Here is a 13,335-nt window from a genome sequence, read left to right as displayed (position 1 = left end):
CAGTGTGGAGCAGAAGCCAGGAGTTTGGGGATCCAGCAACATAACTGTGGGGGGTTGAATGAACACAAGGTGGATTGAGAACTGATAATGCAATGGAAGACGTGGGATTATGAACAGTTGTACTGAGAATTAAGTGTTTTTGTTGTCATGGGAATTACAAAACAGTGGGAAAGGACCAAACCACACAGAGGTACTATGGTAGGCAACCGCACATATTAACAAGCACATGGAAAACTACGTAGCACAGCTGTAGATGAACAAATGTGTCATGTGTCAGCTGATCCAGAGAGACACATAAGAGCAATGGAAGATGTGGGGATGCATGAACAAGTGCAGGAAGGATGAGGTGATACAAATGCAAATAGGAAATGTAGCAATAGGTGTGTGGAGCGGCTAGTGATGCAATGGCTGATGGGCAATGTGTGAAGAAGTGTGTGGCTGACCAAGTGATACAATGGTCAGCAGGGGCAAGTATGAGCTGGACTGTGGAGAATCAGTTGTGCAATGTCAGGTAGAGACTCGTGTGTGGTAGTCATGTGACACAGTTTGTGGCGAGAAAACAAAATGTACACGGTCACCCGAGGGATACAATGGCAGATGGAGAACTGAATCACAGGCACACGGAGGGCTGAGTGGATGGTGATGGAGACCGCGGCATGTAACTGTGGAGGAGTAAGCTTATGAACAGGTGCACTGAGACACGACACACTGGGGAAATGAATGACAGTGCATGGAGGACCAAGTGATGTAACTGTATAGACCCATTATGAACAGGTGTGTAAAAGACCAATTGTGTTCAAGGAATGAATGAGCAGTTGTGTGAAGGGCAGAGTGACACAGTGGTGGGTGGAAGAACACATTAATAGGTGCACGGAGGGTTAGGTGATAAAGCTGGAATAAAAGGAATAAGTGAACAGGTATGTGGAAGATTCAGTGTTATAGTGGAATGAAGGAAAGAACAGGTGTACATATGACAACATAACACAGTCAGTGGAATGAATAGGAACTGTGAGGCTGAGTGTGCCATCACTGATAGGAGCATGTTTGAACAGGTGTGTGGATGGAGGCATGTCAAACAGGTGCACAAGGGTCCAAATAGCACAATAGTCTATTGGAGAATGAATGAGCAGGTATGTAGATCACCAAGTAATACGACGGTGGACAGAGGAATGAATGGGTGACAGACTAAGTGTACAATGATTGATAGGAGCACATATGGACAGGAGTGCATGTAGAGGGCCAGGTGAGTGGTTGGGGACTGTGTGGGGGAGGTATGAACAAGCAGGTGCGAGGATGAAGAGGTGTCCTGCAAGCTGCGGTTCACCTTCTGCCCCCGCCCTTACCTTGTCAGTCTTAGCTGGGGAGTACAGCCCAGAATGAGCTGGAGAAGCAAGTTAGCATCTGGACCCCCGTCCTTGCCTCGAGAGCTAGGCTGGGTATCTCCAAATCCCCAGAGAACATCACCTCTGTGACACCTAGGATCAGACGGAACCCCACTTATGCCCCTACCCTCCGTGGCAGCCATTAGAAGGCCACGTTTCCCAGAGAGTCCAGAGCAAGTCCAACCAGCCCTGGACCAAGAGCAACCTAGGGAGGAGGGGCTGCACCGCACAGCCAGGAGCCACAATGGACAAAAAGGTCCCCTCTTCCTTGGTGCCTCCGTGCAACGCTGGGTGGGCAGGCCCCTCACCAGGGTCTGACTAGGTAGAATTAAAAGTAACAGAAAGATGGAAGACACCACAGGCCCATCCCTGACCAAACTCCACAGCGGGAGGCTGGGGGCACACCCTGACAAATGAGGACCTAGGAGAAGAATTCCCAAGGCCATCAAGGCACGGGTCCTCCGTGTGCTGAGCCGGGTGACACAGGCTGGGTGGTGGCTTAACTGTCCTTGCCTGTCACCAGAACTGCAGCCAGCAGTTTGGGTCTCCAGCTGCCTCAAGGCCAGGCCTTATCTTGTCATCTACAGTGTCCCCAGAAACTCAGCAGCGAGCTACATAGGTAAGGCAGGGCCAGGCACCCACAGGAGCAGGAGCTGTGTGTCAGAATCCTACACCTTAAGGGCACAGGCGGAAAAAAATAAGAAACAGAAAATGCCATCCATTTCATGAGAACCATTGAAGGTTGTGTTCATGAACAAGGGACAGAAGGTTCGCAGCACCCTCTGTATTTCTAGCAGGTTCAAGGCTGTGCCCAAGGGACAAATGGCAGGAGTCCAGGTATGCCCTCCATGCCAGCAAACCCTGGTCCTAAGTCAGCCACCTTGAGCCCGGTGGCAATCACCCCGGCTGGGGATGATCCCCAAGGGAAAACACACTACTCTCCCGTACATATTGGCTCACCCAGACACACACACACACACACACACTTTGTGAGGCACAGGAAGCACTCCGCTGTCCTGCCCCTTCCCTTCCAGTAAAGCAGAATGGGTCCAAACGACCTCAGTCAGCTGCACTCTTTGAGGTGATATACAACGCCCCCTGCTTCTGGGTCCTGAAGGGGGCAACAACTTAGATCACAAACATGGGAGGGAGAGGAGAAGAGCAGTGGACAGTGGGGGCAGCTGGGCTGTCACACGGCCTGCAGCCCACAGCGCCTACTACTGGAAGGCTCTAAGTTTGCACAAGCAATCCCTGGCCCCAAGGCCTTCATATCAAGCAGGCAGATCCAGACAAGCATGGCCAACTACACAGAAGGGCCGGGGCTTCTGAAATGCTGACAGCACAACCCGTTTGCAAAACCCTCAAGTGGTGCACACAGGAAAAGCAGCAACAGGAGAGGTCTGGAAAGTAGAGCTTGCTCAGTGATGGAGCTGAGCCTGGCTGGACGTGTGCTTTCCCCAGGACTCAGGATGGCTACTGCCCACGGCTCCCCAGAGAGCCAGGGCAGACTTGAGTGTAACACCCTCCAGAGCCTCTCACAAACGCGGGGCCACAGACACATGGTCAAGTGGCTATAATGGAAGTCTTCAAAATCCATTTTGGAGCAAACAGCTGCCTCTGGGGGGGGGGGGGTGATGATTAGCTGCTGCCACAGCCTTCAAGACTCAGGTGCAAAGTTGTAGCCCACTTATGCAGAAATGGCTCAAGTTTAGAGGAGAAAGCACAGCAGGGGTACCGATCACCCCTCTTTAGCTCCACAGCCGGGGAGGGGTAGTTCCCCCCTCTTGACCTCCGAGCACCTTAACTTGCATTTATATATTTAAAAAGAGGAAGAAAACAAACAATTAACTGGAAAGGTGCTTTCTTTCTTGCAAACTCAGGGCTCTTCAGCTAAGCAGCTTCTTGGGGCAGAGCCCGTGTCCCTCAGTGTGCAGCAGCTGGGACGCCCGGGGTTCCACCCCACCTGCGTGTTGTGTAACATCCCTCTACAGGTGGGCAAGCAGGTCAGGAGATGCCCTGCTGCTGGTCTCACCGAGAGGCAGGAGTCAGATTCCAACCTGGACTCACAGTCTTTCCACAATGGGGCAGCTGTGTTAGCACGTGTGTGTGTGTGTGTGTGTGTGTGTGTGCGCACACAGGTGCCCTTACACATTGCTGCATGAGCAATTATTCCATCCTTTCTTTGCAGAAAATCAGAGGAAACCCCAACAAAGGGAAGTGTGACTTGTACTGAGACCCCGCAGTCCTGTCCCGCTGTGACCCCCCGCCCTACCCCTGCGGCTAGCTGTGTCCTCAGCACTCCTCCCTGGGATTCAGGCCATGCGAGAAGGCACACATCCTACCATTCACTGGGAGTCAATCAGGGAAACACATCTCAACCAGAATAGCATTCCCAGATTTTTTAATTTAATGTGTTTTGTTGTTTTTGTTGTTTGTTTGTTTGCTTTAGGAAAACTGTAAGCTTGGGGACGTGCGTTTAACTCCCATCCTTTCTTCAGCTGCTGTAGCTCACCTGCTGGAAGCAGGCAAACATTTTACGTGCTGCTTAACCCAGTGGGAGCCAGCACACTGGCCAGTTTGACCTGCCTTCACGAAGACCAGAGAAGGCACCTTGCCAGGGCTGGGGCTCAGCCTCCTCGCCTGCGGTGTGGGGGAGGGGACGCAGCTGCACACACAGATTTGTTGCTCTAGGGTTCCGGGGCACACAGGTATCTGCTTCAAGAAACAACCCCCTGGTCATGGCCGCTGTCAGAAGGCAGGAGTGAGGGCAGTGCCAGTGTCCAACTGGCCATCACACATGCAGGGGACACTATGTGGCCAAGTGTTTCAGGTGGCAGGTGCAGAAGAAGTACTACAAGTAAGGCTGGCTATGTCAGAACAGAAGGACAAGTGCCTTTCCCAGCGCAAAAACCTGCAGCAATGAATTAAACATTTCCAACAAGATGACTCTGAAGAAGTCTTTCCAACCAAGAATCAGAGACAAGCCGTCCTGTGCTGCTGCTTCCTGTTGCATATGGCACGCAGAGAAAGCTGTGGTTTTTTTCCTTTTATATTTTCTTTTCCTTCTTTTTTTTTTTTTTTAAGCACAGAGCACTTTCCAGATAAAGAAAAACACCAGGGTGGGAGGCTGGGGTGGCACTAGAGGGGCAGGTCCACGGGCAGGCCAGGAGCAGGGGGCCAGGAGCCACAGCCGGCTGGCCCTAGGGGCGGCGGCACGCCGGGCCGGAGCCTGCAGAGCCCCCACCCCTCCCCTCCCTCCTCCTGCCAGCAGGACGCACACCTCCGCCACCAGGATGTAGAGACCTGCCTGACTCCCACAGGTCTCTAAGCAGGATGTCTGAGTTCCCGCCCACGCAGTGGGGGGCACTGCTCTGGGTGCTGACTGCAGCCCCTCCTCTGTGGCCTGTGCCCGCAGTATCCCAACTGGATGGACCCTCACCCCAGACACCATTAAACTTGACCAGCTTCTGGATATAATCCAAACTTGCCTTTCTTTTCTGTGCAGCCTCCAGGGTGGGCAGATACCTCCGTGGCCTGTCCCTGCCCTGGATCCTAGCGCAGCCCCGCCAGCTACCGGGCCCATCGCACACCCCTCCTCTCCAGGGAACTGACGCATCTGGAGCCCCACTTAGGCTGAAGGAGCCAGGAGTCCAGACAGTTTTAACCTGGGCACACGGAGAGCTTTGGGGGTGAGGGCAGGGCCACCTACCCCAGGCCCCCTGCCACTGTACACGCCAGTCCTTCCCCAACCTCGTCCCCCAACACACACACACACACACACACACACACACACACACACACACACACACACACACACCGCGAGAGGTAGGAAGTGCAAGGCTTGGAAGCCCGCGCGGCGCCGCGCAGCCCACGCCTGGGCGGTGGGTGGGTGGGTGTCGGCTCCGGGATTATTCTTAGCGCTCCACTCTTGCAAAAGTGGCGCCTCCACCCTCCAGCTCCAACACACTTGCTCTCGGGCTGGCGCGTCCGGTCCCAGACACCGGAGCTCTGGAGACAGCACACCGGGCGGGCTGGAGCCTCAGGGGTGCTACAGCGGACAGCCAGCGGGTTCCCCGCTCACCCCCACCCCCCAGCCCTTCCCCAGGGCGTCGGGGCGGCCTCGCCAGCGACCTCGGTGCGGCCCGTACCTGGCCCTGCGCCGCGCGCTCCGGCCGGGGCGCCCCCCAGCCCCGGCCCTCCCTTACCTATGGTGGTGATGACAGTGATGGCAAAGTAGAAGGAACCGGCGAATTTCCACTGGACGCCGGCGCGGTGCGGCTCGGACTGCAGGATGACCAGCTCCAGCTGTCGGTAGTCTTCGTTGCTGATGTTGTACTTCCCCTTGATCCGGATCTCCTCTGCCTTGAGTTTCTCTTCCTCGCGCATCTCGTGGTCGGACTCGAGGGCGTCGAAGACGGCGGCGCCCACCAGCAGGTAAGTAAAAGTGCAGGCGATCAGGGACAGAGTCCGCACGTTTTGCCTCTTCATGGCTGCTAGCAGGGAGCCGGCGCGGGGGGCATGTCCCGCGGGCTCACCACCACCACCACCGCCGCTCTCGGCCCACTGCAGCGCGCGCCGCCCGCCGCCGCCTCCAAGTTGTAAGCGGCGACCGCAACAGCAGTAGCAGCAGCAGCCAGGGGGAGGGGGGCGGGGAGGCTGGCGGGGGCCCCTGTGCCAGTGCTGGCGGGGCAGGGGCTCTGTGGAAACGACTGACTGGCACACGACGTTGTTAGAGCGCCGGGACCAGCCGTTCCGTAATCTGGACACCCTGCGCCAGAGCCGGCCAAGGTAACCCGTCCCACTGCGCAGGGCCATGCAAAGTGGCCCCAAGGAACACCGCGCGGGCTACGTTGCCCTCCGCACCCCGCTCCCTCCCCCCCGCTCCCGCCGGAAAGGCTGGGGCGGGAGCAAGATCTAGAGAGAGGAGAAAGGAGAGGCAGGAGTGCGATGGGAGGGTTAGAGCCGGGGCTGCGCCCCTCTGGGTTTGGCACCCGGCTAGGAGCCCTCAGGTGCGCGCACACCCCCTGGGATCGCCTTCTCTTTTATCCCTTCTCGCTCCCCTCTATTAGGGAAAGGAAAAGTTTGCCGAGTGTCTGCGTCTCTTGAGTCCCCCGAGAGCGGGAAGGGGGGTAAGCAGGTGCACCAGGCAGCGCAGCCGGAGGGCCCCGAGGTCCGAGCTCCCCGAGCCCACCTAGATGCTGGAGGACGCAGGAGGGTCGCTGCGGAGCGTTGGCCGCTTGGCGAAGTTTGCTCGGCTCAGTCTCTCAGGCGCGGGAGCGGGGCGCGGCCCCAAGACGGCAAAGCCCCGCGGCAGAGCGGCTTTGGGGGCGGCAGAGGAACCGCGCAGCGGCGGTCGCCCAGCCCGCTTCTCCGGGGGCGGCAGACGCGGCGGCGGTGCTGGTGGTGGCGGTGGTGGCGGTGGTGGCGGCGGCCGAAATGGTCCCGCGGACCTAGCGGAGCGGCAGGGTGGGCACGGGCGTAGGAGCAGCGAGGCAGTCGGGGTCCTCCGGAGTCCAAGAGTCCAAGGAGGTGGCTGCAGCGCTGGTCTGCCCAGGGCGCAGTGTGCGTGCGCGCCGGAGGAAGCCGGAGTATGTATCTGTGTGTGCGTGTGCGTGTGCGTCTGTGTGCTGTGTGTGCGCTTCACAGCCCCGCTCTGGCGGGAGGGCCGCGGGGGGGGGGGGCGGGGGCCGGGATACGCCGAGACCGGGCCTCCCTCCCTCGCTGGCTCCCTCCCTCCCTCCCTCCTGCAGCCTCCAGGGCGCGCCACCTCCCGCCTGGTACCCAGCCAGCTGGCGAGGCGGCCGTGGCAGCTCCCACTGCAGACCAAGCGCGGCGTAGGGCACACGCGGAGGGAGCCCGGCAGAGGCGGCCAGAGCCGCCGGGGAGGAGGAGGGCCGAGCACCGGGCACCGCCAGAGTGGGCCTGGGGAGGAGCCGCCAGCGGGTTTGGGCTGGGGTCGGCAGGGGGAGGGGAGGGAGGGATGGGAGACTCAGGGAGACAGACAGCCTAGGTCTTTCCAAATCAGCTCTTGGAGAGCGCACGCAACCATGGCGGGCTCAGAGTTTGAGAGACCAGGAGGGTAGGACAGCGAAATGGGGATTCAGTCCCCGAAGACAGCGGTGCTTACAAGAGAGGGGAGAGCCGGCAGAGTGGGGCGCGCAAGGGCAGTGCGCAGTGTGCCCAGCGCCGGGGGCCTTAGACACCTGGCGCAAAAGCCCCGCGCTGCTGGCCAGGGGCACAGCCTCAGCCGGTGGCAGTCCCTGAGGGCTTCCGCAGCCCCTGCAGGGCGGCCATGCCCAGTGGGCCAGCACCTGCCGGTACCTCTCAAAGCTGGGACCGCAGTGGGAGGAGGGCGCTCTCCCTCCTCCCGGGATCTCTCTGAGCAGCACTCCTGGGTTTTCCGCGTCGGGCGCAGGGCGCTCTGCGAGCCTAGCAGTCCCTCGAGGCCAGCCTGAAGAAGAGGCGCAAGGCCAGGCATCCCTCGCTACGTCCTGAGAGGGCCCTCACACTGGGGCCTTGGGTCCTTCTCGCTCAGATAGCGCACCCCCTTCCTCAGCTCCCTTTGGGTAGTCCAGGGACTTTGCCTCACATTGCCTCCTCCTTAATCCCCTGCAGCTTGGAGCTGGTTCGTGGGCGCAGAGGAACGCCCAGCCAGGGCGAAGCTGACCGTGCAGACTTGGGGTGGGCTGGGGAGTCGAACCCGGGAACCCCGTCCGCTCTGGGAGTGCCCTGGGACCATGTTCGTGCCTGGTGCGCAGCCGGCCGAGCCGAGTGGATCCCACCGTGTGCGTCACTGAGATTCCAGGCTGGGACGCTCTTCGCCCGATTCCAAGAGTCCCCTGGGGAAGGGACTGCGGGCCACTCTGGGAGAAGACGTACGGGTCCCTGCAGGGTCTCAGACACCAGAGTCCCACCGTCACCCCAGCCCGCGCTGTCCTCAGGATTCATTTTGGAATTCGAGGCCCTCGCGCTAGGCAAGAGCCCGGCTGCCGGGTGACTCACTGCAAGAGAGCAGGTGACAAGAATTCCCAGCCGCTGGGGCTTGAGCGCGCTGAGCCTCTGCCCACCAGGAGCCCCAGCCCGGCCTGCCGCAGCCGTCGGGCGCCGTGGTCCTCAGAGGCCGGCCCGCCTGGACGCCAGCAGGGGGCGCTGGACTCCGGTCCACGGGGTGGCCTCGGGAGGTCCCCGGGCAGCGGGGATGGGGTGTGCTCCCTTAGGCAGGCTTGGCGCCAGGTTGAGCCTGCGTTTTCCTACAGCCTCAGCGCTCTGTGTGCGTGCAAGTTGGAACCCCCAAGACAAGCGACTCCACCCCACCTCCTGTTTTACAGATGGAAAGACTTCCCTGGACTGGACGCAGCAGTTCCCGAGCTCGACCCTCGGCCCTGTGCTCCTACAACGACCCCAGATGCTCGGTGTCGGACCCTGAGTTCCAGTTCCAACGTGGCCTGTCTGGTCCCTCCTTCCCCCAGGACTGCAGAAGGAAGGCTCAGGGAGCACTAGCCCAGGGTCCCGGGGCTGGGTGGGGACGGGGAGGAGGTAAGGGGGCGGAAAAGAGGACATGTCTTCGGGGTTCTCCCACCCCCCAGCCCCCGCACCCCCCGCTGCAGGTGCACCCGGGGCTTCCAGAGCAGAGCCTGGACACCGCCCCCTCCCTGAGCTCCCAGCTGGGCAGCCGCATGGGTCCGTGAATTGGTACCATGTGACAATCTGGCACCATCCCTGCCGCCCCTGTAGGGATTCTGGGAGGCTCCCAAGGCCATCTCAGCCTGAACAAAGATGTGGAGCTCAGGTATGGCCAATCAGAGGCCCTGGGTGTCCCAGGGCCACCAGCATTGGCTGGCCGTAGCTCACATGTCCACCTCTCAGCCAATGGGAGCCTTTCTCCACAACTTTGGGAAACCCTCTCTGTGAGAGAGGCCAGGGCCTCACCCAGAGGTGGACAAGGGGAAGACCCCATCCCCAACCCCTGGAGTCCCTCGATGCAGGCAGTGTCAGAAGGCTGAGTAAGCAGATGGCAGCTCTCGGCTTGAGGCCCGTGGGAGTTGACCCCAAGCCTGCAGGGTGCCTTCAGGGGTTTGCAAGCCGACGTCACAGCCTGGCGATGCCCCCTTCACTGGTCAGGCCCTAGCGCAGATGAATCTTGTGTGGCTTTATGGCTGCAAGCACTGCCGACTTTGGGCTGTTTTCCTTACACAAGGGCCCGACCTGCTGCCCCAGCACATTAGCCAGCAAGCCTGGGCGGTTTACCCTGGCGCCACATCAATTCCCAAGCCAGCTCTTCTTCTCCAGGACCCCTGCGTCCAGGGAAAGGGCTTGGCTGATGGCAGGCAGGTGCCGTGCCTGGGCCCAGCCGCATCATCTGCCGGCCCTGCCTGCAGTGCCCCAGTGGACAGTGTCGGCTGGGCAGCCACCAAGGCTGGCAGCTGCTCCCAGCACAGCCACTTACTGGCTCTGCTCACACTGCTGTGTCGTGTTGGTGTCCACTTCTTTGAAAACAGGTGGGAAAGGCGAGACAGCAGGAATCCCCATGTGGCAGAAGGCAGCCCTCTGTTGAGTCTGCTCAGAGCGGTTCCACCGCTAACCTTCCCCTTCACAGTGGTGTTGGCGAGACTCCCAGGCAGCGTCAGTTTACAGGGAACAATGCTCCCAAGGTGGGCCGGTGGTCCATCCAGACCTCCCTACCCTCTGTGGAGATGCCCGCGCTGGCAGGGGAGGAGATGCAGCATGAGGCCAGCGCTCATGGGCACTGGGAGTCTGCATAGTGCCCAGGGACAGTGCACGACTCATCTCTGACACAAGCCATGCGGGCCACACTCGCAGCTGAAGCAGAGTGGGGGAGGGGTGGGTCCACTGCCAAGGCCTTGGAAAACAGGGGAGATGCTGAGCGAAGCATCCTGTGGCTTAGGTCACATGGGAAGTGACAATAATGACCTCTGCGGCCAGGCCACACCACCCGCCCAAGCCCCTCTGCACTGACCACCCCCTCCCTTCCCCCTCTCCGGCTCCATGCATCCCCACGCCCTTGCTCACCAGAGGAAATCTGATTAGTGAATGTCAGACTCCTTAATGCAGCCTGAACCACCAGCCTTCTCCACACCAGATCCATAAATAGCTGCACAGCATTCCCTACGGAGCCCAGGACACTCAGCAGAGGCCTCTCCGCTGACAGCTCCCCAGCGGGGCTGCAGGGCTGCTGGGCCCCATGTCCACCGTGGAGGTCTCATTGCCAGATGCCAGAGAGGCAGGGGACACACCTCTGGAGGCTATTCTCAAGCTGGGCCCAGAGGCTGGAGGGCAGCAGGCTCCTCGGCTGGCAGGAGGCAGGTCCTGTCCCTGGCTTCTACTACTGGTGGTGCCCCAGGACTTGGCACAGACCCAGGACTCCTGGGAAGTTTCTGACCAGGACAGAGATGAGTATGTGTGCGGGGAGGGTTGAGGGATTGAGGCAAGCAATCGGATCCTGTGGTCAGGAAGTGGCCTCGGCAGCTTTTCTACCTGTGGCAAAGCACAGAGACATTCATGGCAAAGGGACGCTGGCTGGCAGCTGTTCAGCTGTTATGCTTCCTTGAAGAGAGAAATGAATGAATTAAAAAGTCAAATGAAAGCTACAGCTCTCCTGTTCTTTAAACAAAAGCAATCATTGAGAACTCACTAGACATGACAACTGGGTGAGGTTGGCAAACAGGTATCCCTCACACCTGGTGAGGCATGGGCTTACCTCCAAGTACAACCATTAGATAAAGTACCCAAAAAGCTCCCTGCAGAGTGAGGGTCCAAACTGGGGACTCCATCTGGACGCCCCATTCCCCACAAGCACTAGTCTCCCATTGAAGGGCATGTCCTAGCCCCCAACTTCCAGATGGAGCCCCACAGCGGGCTAAAGAAGAAGCAAGGCTTTTGTGCCAAGCCAGTTCCAGATCCCTGCATTGCTGCTAACCCGGGTGGAAAGTGGGGGCAGCCTCTCTGTGTCTCGTTGCTTGCCCTCAAGAGCGAGCAGGGCATGGATTGGCTCTGGCCAAGGACGCAGCAGCACCCCGCAGGCGCTCAGACCATCCTTGGGTGTGAAAGGCATGCCGCCCTCCTCACGCCACCCTACCTGCCGGCCAGCCAGGGCACGGTGCCAGCCACCGCCGGTGCACGCGCGTTGCAGATCCTCCGCAGCCAGCTTCCTGCCGATGGCGAGCTAACTTTAGCCCAGTCACATGGTGTGTTAGTTGTGCCTGAGCCGAGTGGAAGGTGTTTCACTGTTTTCCCTTTTCAGAAGCTGGTGCTCGCCTCTGCCAGTTTCACCTTTGCGTGGCAGAAGGTATTTTTGCAAACGCAGCCGAGGAGGTGGCAGCATTTTGCGGCGTGACACGGCGTCCCTGCACACCCCGCTGCTATTTTGGGGATGTACAGGTGTGTGTTTGTATGATTACGGGTGCACATTGTCAACTGCCAGAGGAAACGGGAAGAGGGTGGGTGCTTCCACAGGCCTCCGAAGGCCCTCTAGTTCCTGGACTCCCATTATCAGATCGGCTCCATTGATTCTCAGCGATCACCAATGCCAAAGAAGAAGAAGCCTCTGCCTTTAGCTCCATTGATCGTGACCCCTACACCAGACTCAGAGCTTCTAAGGGCAGGTCTGCCTGCACCCAGCATGGAAGGGAAGGGCTCAGAAGCTTGCTCCTGCCCCCTTGCATTCTCCTCCCTTGTGGGCCCAGGCAGGGGTGGGTGCTTCTGAGTGACTTCCCATACCTCTAGCTCACTCTGGGTCCCTTACACCAGCTTCCAGCAACACAATGAAAAAGAGGTCCACAGACGCCATGGGAGCTACAGGATGGTAGACCAGAGTGGACAGAGGGCACTATGGATGGTCAGGACCCAGGCTCTCAAGGCTGCTGGGATGTGCCCGGTGTGCATCCTGGCCCCAGTCATGGCTCACTTGCTTCCCGTTGGGCTGGTAGGCGCACTGACCATGAGGGGCCAAGAGCGGAGCTGGGGACGAAGGACGGCCCAGCGGGAGAGGTAGTCTAGAAGCTGCTGCCCAGCGGAAGGAAGCCAGAGACAAGTGCTTGTGGGAGATGATAAAGCAGAGGGTAGAGGTGGGGATAGGATCATCGTTGGGAAGATGGTGTTTGGACCTAGGCTTGGCTGACATGGGCGGCCCTGGAGGGAGGACCCTCAGGCAGAGGGGATGGTTGGTGCCAAAGCCCCAATGGCAGAGGGAGCTTGGCTTGGTTGGGCATGAGCAGGAGAGCAGATGTGGCTGGCTATGAGCAGCTGGGAAGCTGGCAGGTGAGACGAGAGGCTCCCAGGAGGCCGGTGAGGAGGACTTCACCCTGCAGACGCAGACAGCCACCCTGTGCTCCCTGGGGATGGGAGTCAGGCCCATGGATGGCTGGGCTGCGGGTCAGGACCCCAGCCCTGCCGGCATCTCAGCCCCAGGAGCAGGGGAGCTCTCCTCCAGGGCTTCTCATTCTGGCCACAAACAGGCCTGCAGAAATGGGCCACCAATTAAACCAATAATTCCAGCAGCCCTGATGACTGTGAACACACAGCTCAGAGCATGCTCAGCTCCAGTCGCCAGCCCCCCAAGGCTGTGGTATGCAGGTGGGCAATCCCCTCCACGCGCCAGGCTGCTCCCAGGGGCAGGTGGGGTTGGGCTGACAGCAATGGCTCCCAGAGGCCAGCTGTGGCACCTCTCTCGCTGGACCAGCTGTGCATTGTGATGGGACGGCTCTCCCAGCCTCCCTGCTGTGTCTCACAGGGCCCTTCCCTGACAAGGCTTTCTCAGTTTAGTTGGTTCTTACTATCTCAACGTAGGGCGTCAGCAATCATCCAGGAGCCCTCAAGAGCTGACAAGCCGCATCGTCTCCAGGGTCATCCTGGGCCAGCAGAGGGAAACATCACACATGGAGAAACGGTCTGCCCTTCATCCCACCCGGCTCAGTCAGTGGGATGGAAGGAGTCC

The 13,335-nt window shown here is 59.6% G+C and overlaps 1 protein-coding gene across 1 annotated transcript in view; it reads right to left on the bottom strand.

Moving 5' to 3' along the window:
• KCNK9 (potassium two pore domain channel subfamily K member 9) overlaps positions 1-5,870 on the bottom strand; it is a 28,339-nt gene extending 22,469 nt beyond the window's left edge. Inside the window, exon 1 of the mRNA XM_040988498.1 lies at positions 5,588-5,870. Coding sequence (XP_040844432.1) covers positions 5,588-5,870 — 283 coding nt within the window. The remainder of the gene's footprint in view (positions 1-5,587) is intronic.
• Between the last annotated feature and the right edge of the window lie 7,465 nt (positions 5,871-13,335).

This window comes from Ochotona curzoniae, unplaced genomic scaffold (genome assembly GCF_017591425.1).
Source record: "Ochotona curzoniae isolate NIBS_2020 unplaced genomic scaffold, NIBS_Ocur_1.0 contig_4895, whole genome shotgun sequence".
In the NCBI taxonomy this organism is placed as follows: Eukaryota; Metazoa; Chordata; class Mammalia; order Lagomorpha; family Ochotonidae; genus Ochotona; species Ochotona curzoniae.
The sequence above is the reverse complement of the archived record's forward strand: the minus strand, read 5'-3'. Positions and strand labels throughout refer to the sequence as shown.